Source organism: Mauremys mutica, chromosome 7 (assembly GCF_020497125.1).
Source record: "Mauremys mutica isolate MM-2020 ecotype Southern chromosome 7, ASM2049712v1, whole genome shotgun sequence".
NCBI lineage: Eukaryota > Metazoa > Chordata > Testudines > Geoemydidae > Mauremys > Mauremys mutica.
The window spans coordinates 129624744-129651250 of record NC_059078.1 but is presented as its reverse complement, the minus strand read 5'-3'; the positions used below and the strand labels follow the sequence as shown (position 1 = coordinate 129651250).

At 48.7% G+C, this 26507-nt stretch overlaps 1 protein-coding gene across 11 annotated transcripts in view; it reads right to left on the bottom strand.

Annotated features, from left to right (window-relative positions):
• The window catches only part of ALDH18A1 (aldehyde dehydrogenase 18 family member A1), a 114477-nt gene that overhangs the window by 6474 nt on the left and 81496 nt on the right, over positions 1 to 26507 (bottom strand). For all 11 annotated transcript variants that reach the window (XM_045024026.1, XM_045024027.1, XM_045024025.1 and 8 more), the window contains 4 exons: positions 25812 to 26032; positions 15226 to 15363; positions 14904 to 15099; positions 14638 to 14759 (listed from right to left, as the gene is read on the bottom strand). In XM_045024026.1, coding sequence (XP_044879961.1) covers positions 14638 to 14759; positions 14904 to 15099; positions 15226 to 15363; positions 25812 to 26032 — 677 coding nt within the window. The remainder of the gene's footprint in view (positions 1 to 14637; positions 14760 to 14903; positions 15100 to 15225; positions 15364 to 25811; positions 26033 to 26507) is intronic.

Below are 26507 nucleotides of genomic sequence, written 5' to 3'. Positions count from 1 at the left end.
GCCTGCCGGGGTCAGAGAGCACTGGCGCCTGTAGCCCCGGAATTCTCTGTCCCCGGCAGGCATGGGTCGGGGCTTCTCTCCCCTGCTGAGCGCTTGGCGGGCGCACATAAATGCCCCGGCAGGCGCCATGGCGCCCGCGGGCACCGTGTTGGGGACCACTGCTTTAGTCAAACATAAGTTACTGGGTTCAACACAGGAATAAGTGAATAATGTTTTCTAGCCTATGTCATAAAGGAGGTCAGACTAGATGATCTAACAGTCCCTTCTCTCTTAAGATCTATTCTTTTAAGCACAGTTTCTAACTATCTACATAGAAAAAAGATATCGGACTAGTCTACCAGACAGAGGCATAACACAATCTAAAGTCTGGAAGATGAAGCTAGACAAATGCAAACTGGAAATAACATTAACAAGGCTAATTAAAAATTTGAACAAGTTACTAGTCATTCCTCTCAATTTTAAAGAATTTAAGTGATGAAGGTCTAGTTCAATCACAATTTATCAGGCTTAATACGTTAATTGGTTGAAATTCTATGACTTGGTCTACATTACAAAGTTATGTAGATGCTATGCAGCTTGTGTCGACCTAGTTGTGCATCTGAGTCTACATTTTAATTTGTCTCCCACCGATGTAAGCGCCCCGTTACACCACCTCCTTGAGCATCACAGAGCTTTGGTCGACATACTTATGTCAATGCAGTGCGAATATAGACACTGCATTACTTATGTTAACCCTATCTGTCCTCCAGCAGCTGTCCCACAATGCCCTACACCAATTGCTCTGGTCACCATTGTGAACTCCACCCTCAGGGGTCATGGAGAAGCCTTTAAAGCCCTGCAAATTTTTGAAATTCCTTTTCCTCATTGCCCAGCTTGGTGAGCACAACTAGCAGCTCTCCATTGCTGAGTGGAGCTGTTCAGCTGACTATGCTGGCTACACATTCCTGCTTGGAGTAGACAGGATATACTGGATCTCCTGGGCTTGTGGGGGAGAGAAGGCTGTGCAGGCACAGCTCTGAACCTGCTGTAGAAACACTGACAGCTACAAGAAGATTGCTCAGGGATGCAGGACAAGGGGCATAACAGGGTCCAGGAGCAGAGCTGTGTGAAAGCCAAGGAACTGTGCCAGGCACACCAGAAGGTCAGGGGGGCCAACAATCAATCTGATGCCAAACTGAAGACCTGCTGCTTTTACAAAGAGCTGCATGCCACACTTGGAAGACTCCACCACCCACACCACCATGGATACCTCTGAGTATCTCCAGTCATGGGCCAATGCAGTGAACAGCATGAAGGAGAAGGACTTGAAAAAGGAGGAGGAGTATGGAAGACAAGCAACTAAGGGATCCAGCTGTCCAGCAAGCCAGGACATGTTTTTGACTCTATCACAGTCCAGCCAGTCGAGCATGACCATTTACTTTAATCTGCTCCTGAGAAACATTTTCCTCATCCATGAGATCTTTCTGCTCTTGATCTAACTTCAGATTCACTTCTGAGACATCAGACAGACATTCAGAAACTTCATTCCCAGACACACTGCTTATTTGCACAGACAAACCGCTATTTTCCACCAGGTTAGAATTCCCCTCTCCATAGCCATAGCAAAACGGGTTAAACACAGAGAACTGCCCAGAGTAATACCACATATCAACACAGTTATAAACTGGATTTTCCAGAGGATACAGTCTCTGCCGTTCTTCCATTGCTTTTTTGACTTGGAGCTGGAGTCTAGCAGTTTCTTGTTGCACCTTGTGAGTCTCCTCCTCAGCAGCCAGCAGCTCCAGACGCCCCTTACGAGCTTTTTCTTCTCTCTTAGCAGCCTCTTTTGCTCTCTCAGCTGCCTCTCTCTTTCTCTCAGCTGCCTCTCTCTTTCTCTCAGCTGCCTCTCTCTTTCTCTCAGCCGCCTCTTTCTCCAGCTGGGCCAAGACTTGCTTCTCTTCCATTCGAATTTTTGCCAGTTCTTGCGCATAATCAAACTGCAGGCTGTCTCTCAAGGCTTGCAGTTTCCTTGCTTTTCCTGATGCTCTCTGTCTCATGGTCACTGATCTTTAACCAACCAAACTCTCAATCCCAAAGTTAAAATTTGGATAGCGTGGGGTTCTGACCCAAAGCTTAATTGACCTGGTCCTGTGGATCCTGCCGACTACGCCACTGTGACAGAGCGATTCTGGCGGGACCCAACTGAGAGTGCCAAATCAGGACCAATTGCTCAAACAGGGCAGTCACAGCCCTAGGCTGGGGTTTTTCCACCTCTAAGGCCAACCAAACCAGCCAGACAAAAAGGACTTTGGTCTCACCCCACTGGCTAACCACAAGTCACACAAGCAATTTCCTTAGACACTCCAGTCTCCCAGCATCACCACCAGTGCACTCGTCCTGGGGATGAATGGTTATGAAAACCAACACCCCAATAAAAGAAAACGGTTCCCTCGATCCCAAAGGACCAAGCCCCAGACCCAGGTCAATATACACATCAGATCTTACCCACAAATCACGCTGTTGCCAATCCTTTAGAATCTAAAATCTAAAGGTTTATTCATAAAGGGAAAAAGGTAGAGATGAGAGGTAGAATTGGTTAAATGGAATCAATTACATACAGTACTGGCAAAGTTCTTAGTTTAGGCTTGCAGCAGAGATGGAGTAAACTGCAGGTTCAAATTGAATCTCTGGAACATCCCCTGCTGGGATGGGTCATTCAGTCCCTTGTGTAGAGCTTCAGTTTGTAGCAAAATCCCTCCAGAGGTCAGAAGCAGGATTGAAGACAAGATGGAGATGAAGCATCAGCCTTATATAGACTTTTCCAGGTGTAAGAATCCCTTTGTCTTCACTGTGGAAATTTACAGCAAAATGGAGCCTGGAGTCACATGGGCCAGTCCCTGCATACTTTGCTGAGTCACAAGGCGTGTCTGCCTTCTCTCCATGGGTCCATTGTGTAGCTGACGGTCCTTAATGGGCCATCAAACAGGCTAGGCAGAGCTAACACCAGCTTGTCTGGGAGGCTTCCCCCAGAAGCACAGCACAAACTTGAAATACAGACAGCATAGAGCCAACATTCATAACTTCAACTAAAAATGATACAGACATATAGACAGCATAATTATAATCAGCAACCCAGAACCTGGTCTTAGACACCTTATATGACCCCCTTTACTTAGGATTTGGAGCCACTACAGGACCTTGGTTGCAACCCATGTTCTATATGGTCCCCATTTATATCAATAACGTCACACCATGGATTTATATAAGAGCAATAATATATTCTCAGTCTTATTCTCTATCCCCTTTTTAATGATTCCTAACATCCTGTTTGCTTTTTTGACCGCCTCTGCACACTGCGTGGACATCTTCAGAGAACTATCCACGATAACTCCAAGATCTTTTTCCTGACTCGTTGTAGCTAAATTAGCCCCCATCATGTTGTATGTATAGTTGGGGTTATTTTTTCCAATGTGCATTACTTTACATTTATCCACATTAAATTTCATTTGCCATTTTGTTGCCCAATCACTTCGTTTTGTGAGATCTTTTTGAAGTTCTTCACAATCTGCTTTGGTCTTAACTATCTTGAGTAGTTTAGTATCATCTGCAAACTTTGCCACCTCACTGTTTACCCCTTTCTCCAGATCATTTATGAATAAATTGAATAGGATTGGTCCTAGGACTGACCCTTGGGGAACACCACTAGTTACCCCTCTCCATTCTGAGAATTTACCATTAATTCCTACCCTTTGTTCCCTGTCCTTTAACCAGTTCTCAATCCATGAAAGGACCTTTCCTTTAATCCCATGACAGCTTAATTTACGTAAGAGCCTTTGGTGAGGGACCTTGTCAAAGGCTTTCTGGAAATCCAAGTACATTTCATTGCCCTCTAGAGTGAGGTTGAGTGTCCATGTGGAACAGTTTGTTCATGTACACAGGGACGCCCCTTTAATCTTCCTGAGAGATCTCAATGAAACTTTCATGGAGGTACTCTGCAATCCTCTGCCAAAGGTTCCTAGGGAAGGCTGCCTTATTTCTTCCTCTGCATTAGGACACTTTCCCATGCCATCCCATTGATAAGTTCAGCAGACATCATTGCAGTACACAGGCTAGCAGCATAGGGTGACAGGTGGCTTTGGGATGCCAGCGGCAGCTGTGCTCTCTCTGCCTCTGTTACCCTCAGGAGCGAGATATCAGCTGAAGTCACCACTGTCTGTGGAAAACGGCAGTGCTCAGTGCCATTGCCCTATGCTACTAGAATCATGCAACCAAGCAATTCCCTCTGCATTTCCCCAGTCACAGTGGGCCATACTCACCATGGCTGGTGCTGTAACAACACTGCACAAGCAACCCAAACAGAAGTGAGAATGTAGTGCTGAAAATTTTAGGAGAGCAAGGGAAGTGAGTTCAGCATTTTAAATTTTGCTTTTTGTAGTGAATACACAGACAATGGTACATCTGTGCGTTTTATCTTCAGCTGCTGCAATTGCAGCCTTCGGGGTCTCCCCCTCCACACCCATGGAATGCCTGAGCCAGATAAGGAGGAGAAAGAAGATGACTCAGGATGACATGTTGAATAAGATCCTGCAAACCAGGGCTGCATCAGACCATGAGCACAGGACCTGGAGAATGAACACTGCAGACAGCCTTGGAGAAGGAATGAGTGGAGAGGAGAAAAGCCCAGAAGTCCTAGTAGAAAAAGGAGGGAGAGATGCACTAGGACATAATGGGGCTTCTCAGGCAGTAAACACAGATGCTGCAGACTCTGGTGGACCTGCAGATTCCAGCGTCCTGGACTCACCTCCCTTTGCAGCCCATTGAGAAATCAATATCAGAAAAAACGGTTACCCATCTTTTAGTAACTGTTGTTCTTCGAGATGTGTTGTTCATGTCCATTCAAAGTAGGTGTGCGCGCGCCGCGTGCACGCCAGCCGGAAGATTTTCCCTAGCAGCGTCTGTAGGGTCGGTCCGGGCGCCCCCTGGAGTGGCGCCACCGCGGCGCCCTATAAAGGGGCCCGCCGACCCTCCACCCCCTCAGTTCCTTCTTGCCGGCTCTCCGACAGAGGGGTAGGAGGGTGGGTATTGGAATGGACATGAACAACACATCTCGAAGAACAACAGTTACTAAAAGGTGGGTAACCGTTTTTTCTTCTTCGAGTGGTTGTTCATGTCCATTCAAAGTAGGTGACTCATAAGACTAATCTTAGGAGGAGGGGTCAGAGATCACTGCTGACTGTAGAACTGCACGACCGAAGGCTGCGTCATCCCTCGCCTGGTGCGTGATGACGTAGTGAGCAGGGAACTGGGATTGTTTAGCCTGCAGAAGAGAAGAATGAGGGGGGATTTGATAGCTGCTTTCAACTACCTGAAAGGGGGTTCCAAAGAGGATGGATCTAGACTGTTCTCAGTGGTAGAAGATGACAGAACAAGGAGTAATGGTCTCAAGTTGCAGAGGGGGAGGTTTAGGTTGGATATTAGGAAAAACTTTTTCACTAGTAGGGTGGTGAAGAACTGGAATGGGTTACCTAGGGAGGTAGTGGAATCTCCTTCCTTAGAGGTTTTTAAGGTCAGGCTTGACAAAGCCCTGGCTGGGATGATTTAGTTGGGTTTGGTCCTGCTTTGAGCAGGGGGTTGGACTAGATGACCTCCTGAGGTCCCTTCCAACCCTGAGATTCTATGATTCTATGATTCTATGAACGTGTGGATGGAGGACCATGTGGCCACTCTACAGATCTCTTGAGTCGGGACTTGAGCCAGGAACGCCGCAGAGGAGGCCTGCGCCCTAGTGGAGTGGGCCGTGACCGGCGGGACAGGGGCCTTAGCTATACGATAGCATTCCAGGATACAGGTCTCAATCCACGAAGAGATACACTGAGAGGAGACCGGGAGGCCTTTCATCCTCTCTGCCACTGCAACAAAGAGCTGAGCCGAGCGTCTGAAGGGCTTGGTACGCTCTATGTAAAAGGCCAAGGCCCGTCGGACATCCAGGGAATGGAGCCTCTGCTCCTCGCTGGAGGAGTGTGTCTTCGGATAAAACACCAGGAGAAATATATCTTGGCCCATGTGGAACTGGGATACAACCTTAGGTAGAAAGGCCGGGTAAGGCCTAAGTTGGACTTTGTCTTTGTAGAAGACAGTGTACGGGGGTTCAGATGTTAGCGCCCAAAGCTCCGACACCCGTCTGGCCGAGGTGATGGCCACCAGGAAGGCGGTCTTGTAAGACAGGTATAGCAGGGAGCACAAAGCCAGAGGCTCAAAGGGAGGCCCTGAGAGGACGGAGAGGACCAGATTCAGGTCCCAGGCAGGGGTCGGTGGACGAACATGCGGGAAGAGCCTGTTCATACCCTTAAGGAAACGCCTAACCAACGAGTTCGCAAACACCGAGGCACCCCCTTCCCCAGGGTGGAAGGCAGATATGGCCGCCAAGTGAACGCGAATGGAAGAAAGGGAGAGGCCCAGATGTCTTAGGTGAAGCAAATAGTCTAGGACAATAGGGATTGGGACCCCCAGCGGGTCGTGACCTCGCTGGCCCGACCATATGGAGAAGCGCTTCCATTTTGCCAGGTAGGTAGCCCTAGTGGATGGTTTTCTGCTACCCAGCAGCACCTGCCTAACTTGCTGGGTGCATTGCAACTCCGCCGGGTTCAGCCATGGAGCATCCAGGCTGTGAGGTGAAGGGATTCGAGGTTCGGATGGTGGAGGAAGCCTCGGTCCTGCGTGATGCAGTCCGGTAGCAGGGGCAACATCAGGGGTGCCTGAACTGACATGTGCAGGAGAGACGTGTACTAATGCTGTCGCGGCCACGCTGGGGTTATCAGGATTACCCTCGCGTGGTCCCTGCGAATTTTTAGGAGTACCCTGTGTATCAGGGGAAACGGAGGGAAGGCATAGAGTAGACCGACCGCCCAGGACTGCAGGAAGGCGTCCGACAGAGACCCCTGGCTGTGCCCCAGGAGGGAGCAGAACCGTCGGCACTTCCTGTTCTCCCTCGAAGCAAACAGGTCTAACCGGGGAAAGCCCCAGAGCTGGAAAATTGAGTGCACCACATCCCCCCGAAGAGACCACTCGTGACCCCGGAACGAGCGGCTGAGGGTGTCTGCCAGACCATTCTGCTCCCCCAGGAGGTAAAACGCTGTCAAGTGGGTGGCATTGAGAACGCAGAAATCCCACAGCGCGAGGGCTTCCCTGCACAGGGGAGAGGAGCGTGCACGCCCCTGTTTGTTGATATAGAAGACTGTCGCCGTGTTGTCCGAGAGGACCGAAACACATCTGCCGACCAGGTGGTCAGACAAGCCAGGCGGACCGCCCTCAGCTCCCTGACATTGATATGCAACTCGAGGTCCTCCGGCGACCACAAGCCCTGCGTCCTGAGATGACCCAGGTGCGCTCCCCAACCTCGATCCGAGGCATCCGTCACCAGGGAGAGGGAGGGCTGCAGGGCAGCGAAGGGGACACCCTTGCATACTTCCCGCGGGTCGAGCCACCACCGCAGCGAGTTGAGTACCAAATTGGGAATGGACACCACCAGGTCCAGGGGGTCCCTGGTCAGGCGGTAAACCATCGCCAACCAGGACTGTAGCGGGTGGAGCCAGAGTCTGGCGTGGGCCACCACATAGGTAGATGCCGCCATGTGGCCCAACAGCCGAAGGCAAACTCGCGCCGTAGTTACCGGGACGCGGTGCAGACCCAGGATGAGCTCGGAAATCGCACGGAACCTGGATTCCGGCAGATACGCTCTGGCGAGAGTGGAGTCAAGAACGGCACCTATGAACTCTATCCATTGCGTCAGAGACAGGGTCGACCTGGCTTCGTTTAAGAGGAGGCCGAGGTCGAGAAAGGTCCTCCTAATGAACAACACCTGTGTCTCTACCTGCCCCCTGGAACGACCTTTTATAAGCCAGTTGTCCAGGTAGGGAAACACCTGGATGCCCCGTCTGCGGAGAAAGGCGGCCACGACTGCCATGCACTTCATGAAGACCCTGGAAGCGGCCGACAGGCCGAACGGGAGCACCGTGAACTGGAGATGGGTACCGGCCACGACGAACCTGAGGTACCGACGGTGTCGAGGAATTATGGCAATGTGGAAATAGGCGTCCTTTAAGTCGAGGGAGGCATACCAATCTCCTGGATCCAGGGAGTGAATGATCGAGGACAGGGAGACCATGCGGAACTTGAGATTCCGGACAAACTTGTTCAGCCGTCGCAGGTCTACGATGGGCCTTAGGCCCCCTTTCGCCTTCGGTACGAGGAAATACCGGGAGTAGAAGCCTCTTCCCCTGAGCTCCCGTGGGACTTCCTCCACCGCCGCAGCCTCCGTGAGGGACTTCACCTCTTGAGTTAGAAGTTGCTCGTGAGATGGGTCCCTGACGAGGGACGGGGAGGGGGGTTGTTGGGGCGGGAGGGAGGAGAAATGGATAGAATATCCCTTCTCTACCGTGCGGAGCACCCATTTGTCCGACGTGATGCGGGACCAGGCACAGTAGAAGGGGGACAGACGTGACCCAAAAGGTAGGGGTGGAAGGATCCAGAGTCTTGGTTGGTAGGTCTCCCTCGACTGTACCATCAAATAGGGGGTCTAGGCCCCGACGATGGCCTTGATTGGTTTGACGCCTGGCCGGAGGGGTGGCGTTGGGGGCGCCTCCTGCCATTTCTGCCCCGCCTGTGACTCGGCTCCTGGCGAGTCTGTAGCTGGTACGGGCGGGGGGCCGCCTGCGGCCTAAACTGTCTGCGTTGGGTCGCAGGGGTATGCAGGCCCAGCGAGCGAAGCGTGGCCCTCGAGTCCTTTAGGCTATGCAGACGTTTATCTGTCTTTTCAGAAAATAACATTTGCCCCTCAAAAGGGAGGTCCTGAATCGTCTGCTGGACCTCATAGGGCAGGCCCGAGACCTGGAGCCAGGCTCCCCACCGCATGACCAGGCCCGTGGCAGGGTGCGCGAGGCTGAGTCCACCGCATCTAAGGCGGCCTGGAGGGAGGCTCGGGAAATCAGTTTGCCCTCCTCCACTAGGGCCGAGAACTCCTGCCTCGAGTCCTGGGGAAGGAGCTCCGCAAACTTTGACATGGCCGAACACGTGTTGTGACCATATCGGCTTACAACCGCCTGTTGGTTGGCAATGCGGAGCTGGAGGCCCCCCGTGGAGTACACCTTTCGTCCAAAGAGCTCGAGCTTTTTTGCGTCCCTGCTCTTTGGCGTTGACCCCTGAAACCCCTGACGCTCCCACTGGTTGGCCGCATCCACCACCAGGGAGTCCGGGGTGGGGGGTTGGTATACAGGTGCTCGTGCCCCTTCGAGGGGACGAAATAGCGCCACTCGGACCTCTTGGCGGTAGGGGCCAACGAGGCTGGCGTTTGCCATAGGGTGCGGGACGTATCCGCTATAGACTTTATTAGCGGGAGCCAGGATGTCCACCACAGGGTCCACGTCCACCTCGATTTCCTCCGCCTGGATCACGAGGCTCTGCGCCGCTCTGCGGAGCAGTTGCTGGAGGATACGTGTGTCCTCAAGGGCCGGTGCTGCGGCCGTGCCCGAGACCGCTTCATCCGGGGAGGACGACGAGGAGAGCACCTGGAGCGGTCCTTCGTGCGGTGCCTGCAGTCCCTCAGGGTCCTGCGGCACACGGTACTGTGGTTGCGGTGCCGGATCTTCTAAACGCGGCACCGCGACCGGTACCGGGGTCACCAGCGAGCGGCTTGGCGTATCATGCGGTGCCTGCAAAGCCGGATCTGAAGCCGTCGCCGGTGCCGCTGCCCTGCTAGGGGGTGCTGTGCTTGAGAGAGGCATGCCCCTGCTCGGCGACGGTGGAGGAGGCAGCTGCGCCAGGGCCACCGAAGTCGAGGACACCGAAACCGATCTCGATCGTGGGCCGAACGCCTGGCCTACCGACTGGTGGTAGGCCCAGGGAGTCCAAAACGGCCACTGCGATGGCGGCTGCCATTGTTGCTGCCACTGTGGGTAACGGTGGTGGCTCGCCCCCGACTCCAACCTCCTGCTCCGCGACCAGCTGGAGCGATAGGAGTCCGTCTCTGAGTCTGAGGTCTCTGAGTATGAGGACCTGTGGGGAGTGGCGCCCGGTGCCGATGGAGAGCAGTGCGGAGGCGGCGGCGGCCCCTCGCCGGGTCCGGTGCCGGCCTCATGGCATGGTGCGGGGAGGGAGGCGACAGCATGGCTGGTTTGCCCCTAGACTGCACGGGGGGACGGACCACCGTGGGCAACTCCTTGTGGTGCGGGGAGACCGGCGCCGCGAGTCCCATCAGACCTGAGGCCGCCTCGAATGCCTCCGGGGTCGAAGGGGGGCGTAGGTCTCCGCTGAGGTCTGGAGAATTAGGCTGGTCCGGACTCGACCGCCCTCTCTGCGGTGCGGGAGTCGACGGAACCGCCGAGGGCTATAGCCCAGCCTGTCCGCTCGTGGTCGCAGACGGCGTCGGCCTCAGATCCTGGTGGGGTGACCTGTCCCTCACCGGCTTCCTTCTCTTGGCAGGCACTGGCGAAGGCGAGCAGTGCCGCACTGAGGCCGACTTCCTTAGACCTGACTCCGTCTGGTGCCGGGTCTTTGACGACTTGGGCTGAGCCTTAAGTCCTGATGTCGGTGCCGGGGCGCTCCGCACCGAAGACGACGTGCTGGGCACCACCTCGGCCGGCTCCGGGTCCGAGGGTGGCTGTAGTGCCGTCTCCATCAGGAGGACTCTAAGTCTTTGAGCCCTGTCCTTGAGAGTTCGCGGGCAGAAGCCTGTACAGATAGAGCACCGGTCCTTTTGGTGGCTCTCTCCGAGGCACCTTAAACACGCAGAGTGCGGGTCACTCTTGGGCATGAATTTCCCGCAATCCTTGCAAAGTTTGAATCCGGGGGACTCGGGCATGCCCCATCGGGCAACGACAACTCGGGGCGGGGAGGGACCCTCCAACGACTAAGAACTATATACAAACTAACTATCATACAACTTTATACTCTAGTAAGGATAGGACACTGCCGACTTGCTACTGCAAGAGAAGTTCCAGCTAGCCGCCATCGGCGGTAAGAAGGAACTGAGGGGGTGGAGGGTCGGCGGGCCCCTTTATAGGGCGCTGCGGTGGCGCCACTCCAGGGGGCGCCCGGACCGACCCTACAGACACTGCTAGGGAAAATCTTCCGGCTGGCGTGCACGCGGCGCGCGCACACCTACTTTGAATGGACATGAACGAAGAACCTCCCTATACTCCCCCATCCCAACTTTCCACGTGGCATCGGGGTCGCTGCACTATCCCCACTGCTCTATTCGGGGACACATTAAAGACAATTACAGCATCACATACATCAATCGTGGCTTCCACAGGTCAGTGTATGTGTAGCTGAAATGGACATAAGTTTTCTTTCCCCTTCCTAAGTTCTGTCTTCTGAATTTACGATTTACGTTTTTATTGTATTTGATTTAAAATTGCATAGTAGGGTTTTTTCACTGATTTTGCTACAGAATAAAATTATATTATTTGGAACATAAAGATGAACTATTAGTTCACAACATATGCTGCCGAATGCTCAGCAGTTCTGAAAGTGACCTATTGCCAGTTGTCACGGAGTCACAAACCCGGTGCTCTAGAACTGCTCTGTATGAAGCCAGACAGGATTCTGGTGTAGTGTGCCTCCCCTCCAAGTTGCACTGTTGCCAGGGCATGAAGCCTTTTTGGTTATGGCCTTCCTGGGTCTGATCTCTGAGCATTCAGCACCCCTGTTCTCACCGTGCACTTCCCGCAATGGGTCCCCCTGGACGTGACACCTGGGGAAGCCAGAGGGGCCCTGCACCCTAGCTTTGCAGTCAACAGTGACTGTCAGCCAGCATTGTAAAACAGAAGGGTTTATTAGTTGACAGGAACATAGCATAGAACAGAGCTTGTTAGCACAGAAAGCAGGACCATTCAGCAAAGTCCATCTTGCGGGGAGGAAACCCCAGAGCCTTGGGGTCCTGACTCTCCCCATCGAGTCTCAAAAGAGGAGACTGCCCCGCTTCCAGTGGCCTGACCTCCGATACCCTCCTCTGGTCTTTATCTTGCTTCCTGGGTCAAGTGTCACCTGGTCGCATCTCCCTTCTGGTTCTCAGGTTATGAAGGGGATCGGCCATTGCCTATGTGCATGCAGCTGGAGCAGCCTCACCTATCCCCGAGGGTCTCAGCAAAAAGTCACCCCTCCACACTTATCCCCACCACCTAGGCATTGGTGTAATACACAGGGAAACTGAGTATTCATGCAAAACATTAAGGCTCATGTATAACATGACAAGGGGAAAAAAAACAGCTTTGTCACACCTGTTACTGCACAGTGTCACACAACTCACAGGATCATTCACAAACACAATTAATAGGTGCATTGTCAAATGTAATATCCCTACATGTACACCAATCACCACACTATTCTTACCAGGCCACAAAAGAGCAGGGCTGGGTAGAGCGCACTACAGCAGTGGTGGGCAACCTGCGGCCCGACAGAGTAATCCACAGACGGGCCGCGAGACAGTTTGTTTACGTTGACCGTCTGAAGGCATGGCTGCCTGCATAGAATCATAGAATCATAGAATCTCAGGGTTGGAAGGGACCTCAGGAGGTCATCTAGTCCAACCCCCTGCTCAAAGCAGGACCAAACCCAACTAAATCACTGCAGTTCCCAGTGGCAGCGATTCACTGTTCCCGGCCAATGGGAACTCCGGGACGGGGCGGCCAGCCCATGCTTCTGTCACTGTCAGTGCACACTTATTTTGGTGCTCCTGAGCTGGAGGTCTGGGGCTAGATTCGCATACAGATCCAGGAATGTGGCCTCGCACATCTGAAAGTTCTGCAGCCATTGCTCGTCATCCCAAACAAGCATTAAAATGCTTGTTTCCCGGTTCCAAAAATGGTGCTTTACCTATTGCAGCTGCTCCTGAAATGCCACCAACAAGCTTGAATTGGTTCTTGCCATGTCCCACAGCAATCTAGCCTCCAAAGAATCATGTTTTCCTCTCATTCAGTTCTTCTTGCAGCTCAGCAAACACTACAGCATGTGCACCCTGTGCTTGCAACATTCATGATAATAGTGCAGAGCTGTGCAGGCTCTATGCGTCTGTCAGAGATGGCAGTTAGCAAGAAGGACCGTGCGGGTTTGTGAAATTTTGAAAAAAAAAAGTGCAAAAATTATGGGATACAGAAAATGGGATGGGATGGAGACAGTTGTAAACTGGGAAGTTGACTCCATATCCCAGTCACACCTGCACGACTTGTTTCAGCCCCATCATGCATTGCCAAAACTTCCCAAGAGACAGCATGCTGAAGGATGGCAAGCTGAAGTGGGATACCTACCCATGGTGCACCATACTCTGCATCAATACAAGCAGTCTTGGTGAGTATGTGAACTACTGACACAAGGAGCCAAATATGCACATGCACAGGCGATGTGTTAACTGTGGCAGCTGTATGACGTTATAACTTGAGTTGACAAAAGTTTGTAGTGTTGACATGCCCTAAATCAGAAGTGTTCCTTCTTGTCTTAAAAAAAATTCTAATAAGTATATGAAGAATTGCCAATATTTCTCACTGACTAGCTACACCGGACACATTATTGTGGACCACCAGGACTGGCATAGTTAACATTTAGACCAGCTTTCTGTTTATTGTTTTCTTAATACATACTTTGGAATTTGTTATCAGGACACATGGCTCAACTTCTCTTTAACCGTTTATTTCTTGCGTTAATAATCACAGCCTACACATTCTATAAGCATAACATGTCATATCATCTAATGTTCACCAACATGCCAGGTCTAACTTGGGTGTAGAATCCTGCATTTCTCTGCAATCCACAGCATTTTAAAAATGCCCCTGTCCACAGACTTTTCTAGTAACACCTGCTGGAACTGCAGTACCAGTTTGAAATTCAGGAAATCCTTTATTAGCTTTGCTCTGTTGCTTCTGCTGAGACACTAGAGGAGCAGGATGGGCAGGAGCAAAGACATAATAGCTCAGTGGTTTGAGCATTGGCCTGCTAAACCCAGGGTTGTGAGTTAAATCCTTGAGGGAGCCATTTAGGGATTGGGGCAAAAATCTGTCTGGGGATTGGTCCTGCTTTGAGCAGGGGGTTGGTCTAGATACCTCCTGAGGTCCCTTCCAACCCTGAGATTCTATGAAAAGTCACATACTGGCATATGGGGGTGGGGATTAAACGAATGGGGAGCAGGTGCAAGAGGAAGGAATAGGAGAGTGGGAGGAAAAATGGGTAAGGATCAGACAAAGAAGAACAGACACCAAAAGAATGGGTGCTGGCCTGGTGGGCTAGTAGCAGCATGTGGAGAAGGTCAGGACCAATAGGGTTCCTTGCTCCTAATTCCAGGAGGTGCAGAGAAGGGAACATGTGTAGCCCAAGGGAAGGAACAGGATTCATGTTATTCACAATGGACCACCTAAGGCTTAGCAGCAGCATGAGTTCTGAAGAAACTACTTCCAGGGTCACCTCTATGCAGCACTTTGGGTGGCAGGGAGAAGCAAGGAGCCCCGATGCTCAAATCTCCAGATGGGATGACATTTGCAATACCATCATTTGATTATAAGCCACTAGAGAGATGAGCTGCACATCACTGCTTTCACTCAGTCCTTCTGTCTGCCAAGCCAAATTACTAACCAAAAGTGATTCTCTTTACTAAGTGAGCTGCGCTTGACTAACCTGTTCCACTCTCAACATGTCGATGATCTGGTCAAACAAGGGTGTTCGCAGCAAGTCCCGGTGAATTAATAGCGTTTCCAGAGCATTACAGGCAGCAGGATATTCACACTTTGAATCTCTGACTGGGGTTGAAGAATGGACAATTGGTTACATACCACTTCACATTAGAAAGGTGTTGAAAAGCATGTGAGCAGATTCAGCTCTGTTGACCATATCATGCATTCCATGTCTAACTCATGAGAATGAAAAGGCATCTCTCATCTTACCTATTCTGGTGACCTTCTCTACACTGGCCTCTGTATCCACGTATACATGGCAGATCCCTTCACTGTGCCCCATAACCGGGATTCCTTTAGCAGCTTTCTGGATATCCCTAACCAGCTGAGAAGAGCCACGTGGAATGATCAGGTCTATCAGTTTATCCAAATGGCAAAGATCTTCTACTTCCTCTCTGGTGTTCACCTGGAGTAACCAAGCCAAGACACTATTATAGACTTTGAAGGACTTTGAGCATGGTATCTTCCAGAAAGTGCTGTATGTATAGTGCACACACGGTGACAAATCCTAGATTAATTTCTAGGCACTCACCAGCTGCACTGCATCCTTGACCCCATGGATGGAAAGTGCTTCTTGTGTTAGATGATGAAGGATTTGATTGCTATGTGCTGCCTCTTTCCCTCCTTTAAGTAATAAGCCATTTCCACTGGCAATGGCCAAAGCAGACACCTGTCAGAAAGGGAGAGAAGAGATTAGAACCCAGAATACATCTATTAATAGAGACATAAGATTCACTATCTTCTCTCACTGGGGAACTGTTAGGCACCAAGCGCACACAGTTCCTTGGTTGAAAATGTAATGTATTTCAGAAATAAATCCATAGTTTTCAAAATACTGTTGGCAAGGGGCCAAGTGCTGGTGGATATGCCAAGTGACATGAGAACTTTGGTATGAGGTATGGGATGAACTGGATAATTGTGTGGGCCATCTTCCTCAGGAAAATAAACTTAAATGTAAGTTTGTTAAATGAATCGACTACTTTCCCTACCCTTCCATGGGATGTTAAGTGTTGAGCTTTTCAAAAGTGTTCAAGACTAAAGTGCATTTTATTGTGAAGGATTAGAGTTAACCCATGCTCCCTTAGAAAAGAATTAACTTAGTCAACTGCTACCTGAGAAAGCGCCTACTTCAGACAGGAATTAAAATGTTCTTTGATACCTCAAAGATTATAAACAGAGATTGATCATCATGAATGAGTCCGAGAACTGACTAAGTGGCAACTAACGGTGTAGGTCAGGGGTCGGCAACCTTTCAGAAGTGGTGTGCCGAGTCTTAATTTATTCACTCTAATTTAAGGTTTCGCGTGCCAGTAATACATTTTAACATTTTTAGAAGACCTCTTTCTATAAGTCTATAATAGATAACTAAACTATTGTTGTATGTAAAGTAAATAAGGTTTTTTAAAATGTTTAAGAAGCTTCATTTAAAATTAAATTAAAATGCAGAGCCCCCCGGACTGGTGGCCAGGACCCGGGCAGTGTGAGTGCCACTGAAAATCAGCTCATGTGCCGCCTTTGGCACCCGTGCCATAGGTTGCCTACCCCTGGTGTAGGTTCATGTGTCAATACTACTGCACTGGATAATGTTCTTAAAGCAAGATTCTCAAATCCACTATGGGCACTTTGCTCCACTCATTCTGGACAGTGGTGGCCAATGAACAACTCCCCCGAGTGGGGAACATCATCATCTGCGTGTTGCCTAAAATAAACAAGTTATCATAGACCTATTAGATCTAAATTACACTATAAAAAAGAAACGTATAACTAGATCTGCCTTGCATCACCATCACCACTTTGATTTTATTTTTCAGAGATTAAAGGCCAGAAGGTAGCATTAGAGTCTCTAATCTGACCTTTTATAGAACACAGGCCACAGAATTTCACCCAGTTACCCCTGTATTCTGCCCAGTAACTTGTTGAACTACAGCATATCTTCCAGAAAGGTACTCTGTGTCTATTTGATGACACCAAGATATGGAGAATCCACCACTTCCCTTGGTAGTTTGTTCCAACAGCTAGTCACTCTCACCAATAAATATCTGTGCCTTATTTCTAATTTGAATTTTTCCAACTTAAACTTTCAACCATTGTTTCTTACTGTGCCTTTCTTCACTGGTTTAGTTTAAAGTGGCCTTTAGTACCCAGTATTTTCTCTCAGTGTAGGTACTTATACACTGTAATCAAGTCATTGCTGATCTTTTAAATGTTGTATTCCTTCCCTCTCACCCTGCATCTCCATTTAGTCTTTAGCTTGTAACCTTCTTTGGGGTAGGGAATGTGAAAGACTGTGTCTGCATAGTGCAGTGCTTAGCACATTCTGAAATATAAATATACAGGATTTTAATAATTTGTACACAAAATGCCATATTCAAGTAATAGTAGGGTCACAATTTCAAACATTCAGAAGTGCAGAAATGAAAGTTATGGTTCTCACAGTAACATTAACTTTGCCCTCATTGTATAACATGTAAAGTGTTATGGTTATTGTAAATGCAAATTTCTCCTGACTCTCTTTTGCAAGGGGAATACTCCAAAATTCATTTGCTAAAACCAGGACACTCAGTGTTTTCAGTCCTGGATGTAGCAAATGGATTTTGGAGTATTCCCCGTGCAAAAGAGAGTCAGGAGAAGTTTGCATTACAGTGGGGACCAGCAGTACACTTGGACCCGAGTTCCTTAGGGGTTCCATAACTCTCCCTTCATCTTCCATTGGGCAATGGCAGAAACAGTAGCACGAGTGATCTTGGAGGAGGATACGGTGATATTGCAGTATGTCGATAACTTACTAATCACCAGGTCAAATGAGAGGGACTGTTTATATAATTTTGTGAGGCTGGATTTAAATTGAGCACAAAGAAAGTTCAATTACAACAGCCAAAGGTCCTGTATTTAGGGCATGAGATAGCGCAAGGAGTAAAGGCACTCACAGTAGACAGAAAGCAGGCAATTCAAGAGTTAAAAAGACCACGGACAGTTAAAGAAGTCTGGAAAGTGCTGGGACTCCTTAATTATTGTAGGATATATATACCGGAGTACTCAGAGGTGGTGGAACCGATTCAAAACCTTACCAGAGGGGGAAAACCTGCAAATGAGTCAGTAATATGGGGCACAAAACAAGAGGCGGCATTAATAAAAATAAAGCAAGCTCTAGCCTCCGCCCCTAGCTTGGGCTTACCCGATATGGGAAAGCTGTTCCACCTTTACTGTAATCACAGTAAGACTCAATACACAGATGTGCTAACACAGCTCCAGCGACAGACAGCGCCTGGTGGCATACATGTCTACCTTAAGACCCCCTGTATCACAAGGGCTACCAGAGTGCATGGCCACTTTGGATTATGCAACCTGGACTGTAAAAGCCTGCGAGCCATATACCCTCACAGGTATGCTGGTATTAAATACCTCACCCACGCTCATTGACATCCTCAATACCGGGCGGCTAAAATCCGTAACAGATGCCTGCAGGAGTCAGTGGGAATCAACACTGTGCATGCAAAACCCTAATTTCTCCATAGTGAGGGACAAAGGAATAAATGTAGCTGAATACCTGAACATAGATGGAGAGGTACACGAATGTCTCATAGCTAAGGGAGAGGAAGTGTTGGGAAGAGTTAAGGAAGAGCCACTAGAGAATCCAGACATAATTTTGTATGTAGATGGTTCAAGGAAGTATGAAAATGGAGTGCCATATACAGGATGGGCAGTGGTAATCAGTGATGTAACAGTAATAGCGTCAGGTCAGCTGGATGGTTCAAAATCAGCTCAAGAAGCAGAGCTGACAGCCCTCACTGAAGCTCTAAGAGTGGGAGAGGGCAAAAGGTTCACAGTATACACAGACAGCAGATACGCATTCGGAGTAGTGCATGACTACATGGACATGTGGTCATGCACGGGTTTTTGTAACAACAACTGGCAAGCCCATTAATAATATGGATGCAGTTCAAAAACTAACTGAAGCTGTCAAACTACTATCAGAACTGGCAGTAGTAAAAATAAAAGCACATCATAAAATCTCAAGCAAGGATCAAAAAGGAAACTATCAGGCAGATAAATGTGCTAAAGAGGCTGCATAGGCAAACTCTGTCAGGGTTTGTGCAGCTGCAGTGTCTGAGGAGGAAGTGGATTTGAAAAAGCTACATGCAACCATAAGCCCAGAAGAGAAAAGTCAATTAGAAGAAAAGACGGATACTCACCTTTGTTGTTCTTCGAGATGTGTTGCTCATATCCATTCCAATTAGGTGTGCGTGCGCCGCGTGCACGTTCGTCGGAAGATTTTTACCCTAGCAACACTCGATGGGTCGGTTGGGTCGCCCCCTAGAGTGGCGCCGAATATATACCCCTGCTGACCCAACGGCCCTTCAGTTCCTTCTTGCCGGCTACTCTGACAGAGGGAAAGGAAGGCGGGTTTGGAATGGATATGAGCAACACATCTCGAAGAACAACAGTTACAAAGGTGAGTAACCGTTTTTTCTTCGAGTGCTTGCTCATATCGATTCCAATTAGGTGATTCCCAAGCCTTACCTAGGCGGTGGGGTCGGAGTGAGATGTTGCAGAATGCAAAACTGCTGACCCAAAGGCTGCATCATCTCTGGACTGTTGAACCAGTGCGTAATGTGAGGCAAAGGTGTGGACCGAGGACCAGGTAACTGCACGACATATCTCCTGGATGGGTACATGAGCCAGGAAGGCAGCAGATGAAGCCTGAGCCCTGGTAGAATGTGCGGTGAGGTGGCTCGATGGAACATGAGCCAAGTCATAGCAGGTACGGATGCACGACGTCACCCAAGATGAAATCCTCTGGGAGGAGATAGGTAGGCCCTTAATTCGGTCTGCCACCGCGACGAAGAGTTGGGGCGTTTTACGAAAGGGCTTTGTCCGCTCGATATTAAATGTGAGCGCTCTACGGACGTCCAGGGAGTGCAATTGTTGCTCCCGTCGTGATGAGTGTGGCTTTGGGAAGAAGATCGGAAGGTAGATATCCTGGTTGATATGAAAGCCCGATACCACTTTAGGGAGGAAGGCCGGATGTGGTCGCAACTGCACCGTGTCCTTGTGAAACACAGTATACGGTGGGTCCACCGTGAGAGCCCGAAGCTCGGAGACTTGTCTGGCTGATGTAATGGCTACGAGGAAAGCTGTCTTCCAGGACATGTATAGCAGCGAGCAGGTTGCTAGCGGCTCGAATGGGGCAGTCATAAGTCTGGTTAGAACCAGGTTGAGGCGGGGCGGCGTACTTGGGGATATAAGCGCTCCAAGCCCTTGAGGAACCTAGAAACCATGCGAGAACATGGAGTGGCCACTCTCCCCTGGGTGAAAGGTAGAGATGGCCACCAAGTGCACCCTCAATGAAGATACCGCTAGGCCCTGCTGTTTGAGAGACCAGAGGTAGTCCAAGATGGTAGGGATCGAGATCTCGGTGGGAGTAACACTATGCTTTTCGCACCAGCAAGAGAAATGCTTCCACTTGGCCAGATATGTTAATCAAGTGGAAGGTTTCCTACTACCCAGGAGTACTTGTTGTACTGAGGCAGAGCAACGTAACTCAGACTGGCTTAACCACGCAGCAGCCATGCTGTGAGGTGAAGGGACTGCAGGTCTGGGTGGTGAAGTCTGCCGTGGTCCTGAGTTATGAGGTCTGGGCGAAGAGGCAGGGGAATTGGGTTGGCTATCGACAGGTCGAGCAACATGATGTACCAGTGCTGCCTGGGCCACGCTGAAGCGATCATGATCAAGTGGGCTCTGTCCCTGCGGAGCTTTAGTAGGACCCTGTGAACCAGCGGGAAGGGTGGAAAGGCGTAAAGCAGTTGGCTCGTCCACGGCATCAGAAAAGCATCTGAGATTGAGCCCGGGGAGAGGCATTGGAAGGAGCAGAACATAGGGCATTTCCTGTTCTCGCAGGAAGCGAAGAGGTCTATGCGGGGAAAGCCCCACTTCCGGAAAACAGAATGGATAACATCCGGACGAATCGACCACTCGTGAGACAGGAAGGATCTGCTGAGGCGATCCGCCAGAGCGTTCCGAACTCCTGGGAGAAAGGACACTACCAGGTCTATCAAGTGGGCTATGCAGAAGTCCCAGAGCAGGATGGCTTCCTGACAAAGGGGGGAGGACTGTGCCCCACGCTGTTTGTTTATGTAATACATGGCCATTGTGTTGTCTGTGAACACTGAGACACAACGGCCTTGTAAATGCTGTTGAAACACCTGGCACGCAAGGCAGACTGCTCTCAGCTCTCGGACATTGATGTGCAAGGCCAGTTCCTGAGCTGACCAAAGGCCTGGAGTGTGAAGATGACCGAGATGAGCACCCCAGCCGAGAGATGACGCATCCGTCGTCAGGGACATAGAAGGCTGAGGCGGATGGAACGGCATCCCTGCACACACCAGGGACGGCGTCAACCACCAGTCGAGGGAGCCTAGAATGCTTGGGGGGATCGTGACGATCATGTCTATGCTGTCTCTGCCTGGGTAGTAAACCGAGGTGAGCCAAGATTGGAGGGGACGGAGGCGTAGTAGTGAAGGGGAATATAAAGGTCCTGGGCCATGATTTTTGGACAGTGTAAGGTAAATTATTAGGATACTGTGTCCAGTTCTGGACTCTACAGTTTAAAAAAGGGTATGGAAAAACTGGAAAGAGATCAGAAGAGAGCTATACCAATGATTAGAGGTCGAGAAAGCCTGTCTTGCAATGAAAGATTTAGGAAACAACCTATTCAGCTTATCCAAGAAAAGCTTAAGAGGGGATTTGACCTTGGTCTCTTAGCAATTCCATGGTAGATTTCTGATGGTAGAGGACTCAAATATAGCAACCAAAAGCACAACATGATCTACTGTCTGGAAGGAGAATTTCAGGCTGTAAGTCAAGTACAACTCTTTAACACCAAGAGTAATTAGTCAACGGAACAACCAACTAGGGTCATAGTGGATTTTAAATGAAGATTGGATTTCTAAGAGATATGCTGTAACTCAACTGTAAAGTATGGATTTGATGCAGGAATTACTGGATGAAATTCTTTGGTCTATGTTACCCAGGAGGTCAGACAAAATTATCATATTGGACCCTTTAGTCTTCAAATCTATGACACAACTGAGTTTAGAGGTAGAGGCATATTTCCCCCATCAGGCATTTAAAGTTTAAATTAATAATTACTCACGCATAAATTATTATGAGAAACATCTCTATTTCCCAAATGGAGTACAGTAACTCCTCGCTTAACGTTGTGGTTATGGTCCTGAAAAATGCTACTTTAAGCGAAACGCTGTTAAGCGAATCCAATTTCCCCATAAGAATTAATGTAGATGGGGGGGATTAGAACATAAGAACGGCCGTACCGGGTCAGACCAAAGGTCCATCTAGCCCAGTATCCTGTCTACCGACAGTGGCTAATGCCAGGTGCCCCAGAGGCAGTGAACCTAAGAGGCAACGATCAAGTGATCTCTCTCCTGCCATCCATCTCCATCCTCCGACAAACAGAGCATAGGGACACCATACCTTACCCATCCTGGCTAATAACCATTTATGGACTTAACCACCATGAATTTATCCAGTCCCCTTTTAAACGCTGTTATAGTCCTAGCCTTCACAACCTCCTCAGGTAAGGAGTCCACAAGTTGACTGTGCACTGCGTGAAGAAGAACTTCCTTTTATTTGTTTTAAACCCGCTGCCTATTAATTTCATTTGGTGACTCCTAGTTCTTGTATTATGGGAATAAGTAAATAACTTTTCCTTATCCACTTTCTCCACATCACTCATGATTTTATAGACCTCTATCATATCCCCCCTTAGTCTCCTCTTTTCCAAGCTGAAGAGTCCTAGCCTCTTTAATCTTTCCTCATATGGGACCCTCTCCAAACCCCTAATCATTTTAGTTGCCCTTCTCCAAACCTTTTCTAGTGCCAGTATATCTTTTTTGAGATGAGGAGACCACATCTCTACACAGTATTCGAGATGTGGGCGTACCATCGATTTATATAAAGGCAATAATATATTCTCAGTCTTATTCTCTATCCCCTTTTTAATGATTCTTAACATCCTGTTTGCTTTTTTGACCGCCTCTGCACATTGCGTGGACATCTTCAGAGAACTATCCACGATGACTCCAAGATCTTTTTCCTGACTCGCTGTAGCTAAATTAGCCCCCATCATATTGTATCTATAGTTGGGGTTATTTTTTCCAATGTGCATTACTTTACATTTATCCACATTAAATTTCATTTGCCATTTTGTTGCCCAATCACTTCGTTTTGTGAGATATTTTTGAAGTGCTTCACAGTCTGCTTTGGTCTTAACTATCTTCAGCAGTTTAGTATCATCTGCAAACTTTGCCACCTCACTGTTTACCCCTTTCTCCAGATCATTTATGAATAAGTTGAATAGGATTGGTCCGAGGACTGACCCTTGGGGAACACAACTAGTTACCCCTCTCCATTCTGAGAATTTATCATTAATTCCTACTCTTTCTTCCCTGTCTTTTAACCGGTTCTCAATCCATGAAAGGACCTTCCCTTTTATCCCATGACAGCTTAATTTACGTAAGAGCCTTTGGTGAGGGACCTTTGTCAAAGGCTTTCTGGAAATCTAAGTACACTATGTACACTGGATCCCCCTTGTCCACATGTTTGTTGACCTCTTCAAAGAACTCTAATAGATTAGTAAGACACGATTTCCCTTTACAGAAACCATGTTGACTATTGCTTAACAGTTTATGTTTTTCTATGTGTCTGACAATTTTATTCTTAACTATTGTTTCGACTAATTTGCCCGGTACCGACATTAGACTTACCGGTCTGTAATTGCCGGGATCACCTCTAGAGCCCTTTTTAAATATTGGTGTTACATTAGCTAACTTCCAGTCATTGGGTACAGAAGCCGATTTAAAGGACAGGTTACAAACCTTAGTTAATAGTTCTGCAACTTCACATTTGAGTTCTTTCAGAACTCTTGGGTGAATGCCATCTGGTCCCGGTGACTTGTTAATGTTGAGTTTATCAATTAATTCCAAAACCTCCTCTAGTGACACTTCAATCTGTGACAGTTCCTCAGATTTGTCACCTACAAAAGCCGGCTCAGGTTTGGGAATCTCCCTAACATCCTGAGCCGTGAAGACTGAAGCAAAGAATCCATTTAGTTTCTCCGCAGTGACTTTATTGTCTTTAAGCGCTCCTTTTGTATCTCGATCATCAAGGGGCCCCACTGGTTGTTTAGCAGGCTTCTTGCTTCTGTTGTACTTAAAAAACATTTTGAGAAATATCGGGGCAAATTGGAGACAGGTCCAAAGGAGAGCAGGTTCCAGGGAATTTTTTTTCAGCAGACAAAAGACTATATATTTTATATATACACATACATACACACACACACAAACAGTATAAGTTTTAAACAAACAATTTAATACTGTAGACAGCAATGATGATTCTGAAGCTTGGTTGAGGTGGTAGAGTCAGAGGGTGGAAGAGAGTGGGATATTTCCCAGGGAATCCCTTACTGCTAAATGATGAACTAGCACTCAGCTGAGCCCTCAAGGGTTAACACATTGTTGTGTTAACCCTTGAGGTTTAACACGAATTTTCAAAGATAATAGCCAATGGGTCTGCAATCACTTCAGCCAACTCCCTCAGCACCCTTGGATGCATCAGATCTAGACCCATGTCCTCTTTAAAACAGCCCTCAACACATCTGAAGACTTATCAGGTCGCCTCTCAGTCTATTTAAAACTAAACATGCCCAGATTTTTTAACCTTTCGTCATAGTTAGGTTTTTAAAAACTTTTGTAATTTTTGTTGCTCTCCTTTGGACCTGTCTCCAATTTGCCCAAATATTTCTTAAAGCATGGCAACCAGAAATGGACAATACTTCTCCTGGGGCCTCATCAGTGCCAAGCAAAGTGGAACTATTACCTCCTGTGCCTCACACACAACACTCATTAATAAGCCCCAGAATATTAGCTTTATTTTGCAACTGCCTCACATGGTTGGCTCATTCAGTTAGTGAGCCACTGTAATTCCCAGATCCCTTTTTGATGTACTACTCCCTAGCCAGTTACTCCCCATTTTACATTTCATTTTTCTTTCTTATGTCAAGCACTTTGCGTTTGTCTTTATTGAATTTCATCTTGTTGATAAATTAGAGAATTGAGCTCAAATAAAGTCTTTTGAATTCTAATCCTGACTTCCAAAGTGCATGCAACCCCTTCCAGCCAGGGCTGCCCAGAGGATTCAGGGGCCCTGGGGCAAAGCGAGGGAGCTGCGGCACTTGTACTCACCTGGCAGCGGTCCGGGTCTTCGGCAGCATTTCGGCGGCGGGGGACCCTTCAGTCGCTCTGCGTCTTCGTCTACGAAGACCTGGACCGCCACCTGGCCAGGGCTCGTGGGGCCCCTGTGGGGCCCGGGGCAAATTGCCCCACTTGCCCCCCACTCTGGGTGGCTCTGCTTCCAGCTTGGTTATCATCCACAGATCTTTTAAGCATGCTCTCTACTCCATTATTCAATTAATTAATGAAAATACTGAATAGTATCTGACCCAGGACAGACCCCTACGAGATCCCACTAGATACATCTTCCGAGTTTGACAGATGTCTAAGGCTAGTAGCAAGTAGTGTAGAAGAACATTAAATACTGGTATTAAATAGTGCTCAGAGGCCCCAACTAGGACTAAGCCCCATTGTGCTCAGTAAGCATATATGAATAAGAGGTTTCTACATAGCAGGGCTTGCAACCTGAGAAAACACGTGGCATGGGGAGGAGGAATGTACATTCAAATAGGTACAATTCTTGAAAACATTTACAATTTATTAAGTGAAAAAACTCTCCCATCTGCCTATTAACCCATCACAAACTGGCTGATTTCTTCTGAACAATGCAGAAGTGGGTCCTGAGGAGAGATCTGATGGAGAGGGTAGTATGCCAATAAAATCCAGTTTAAGGGAACCCCCTTGCAAGACAGTGCTTTGGAAATTAAGAATTGAATGCTGGTTCACTCACCACCCCACCAATCAGAATATTTCTCCTTTTGTTGCCTGTGACAGCAGGGGACTGAACTCAATGACCCAAGAGGTCACTTCCACTCCTATGTTACCAAAGGACATCTCAAACAAAAAAGTTTTATTTCCCCTCATCATGTACCTGTGGGAGGCAGTCAGGGCGGGATTCGAAGATCACCAGCAGGACTCCAATAGGCACAGTCACCTGTTCCAGCTCTAAGTCTTTTGCTATTCGTGTTCTGCGAATGACACGGCCTACACTCTCCTGGGAGGATGCTGCGATCTGACGAAGTCCTATGGCCAAGCTATTCAGCTTTGATGTAGACAGACTCAGTCGCTTCATCAAAGGAAGTGCCAATCTCCCTGAAATAAAAGATGGTTAAGTCATGCTGGAAATACTTAACAGCTGCTTGAGACTAGATATCCAGGCTCCATCCACCTCCTTACATCTGCCTAAGAAATTATACAGGCACTTTTCCACTCAGAAAGATATGATCTGAGATGAACTATATAGGCCATCAGCTTCCACGAGCCACAGCAAAGCTGCCTGGATCAGACAAGTAAAGAGATTCACATCACCTCATGCATGTTTAACTTGAGCCAGATAAGCAGAAAAGCTGACTAGTCAGACACTATCCCCTTCGAATGAGGCACCAAATTTCCTGATGCCCTATGCAGCTGCATGCTGCTCCAGCCCCTGCTCCGCCTCTTCTCCATGGCCCCAGCTCCTGCTCTGCCCCAGCCCCGCCTCTTCCCACTCCTGCTCCTCCACAGCCCCGTCCCCACTCCACTCCTTCCCAAAAGCCCCCACCCCTGCTCTGCCTCTTCCTGCCCCCAC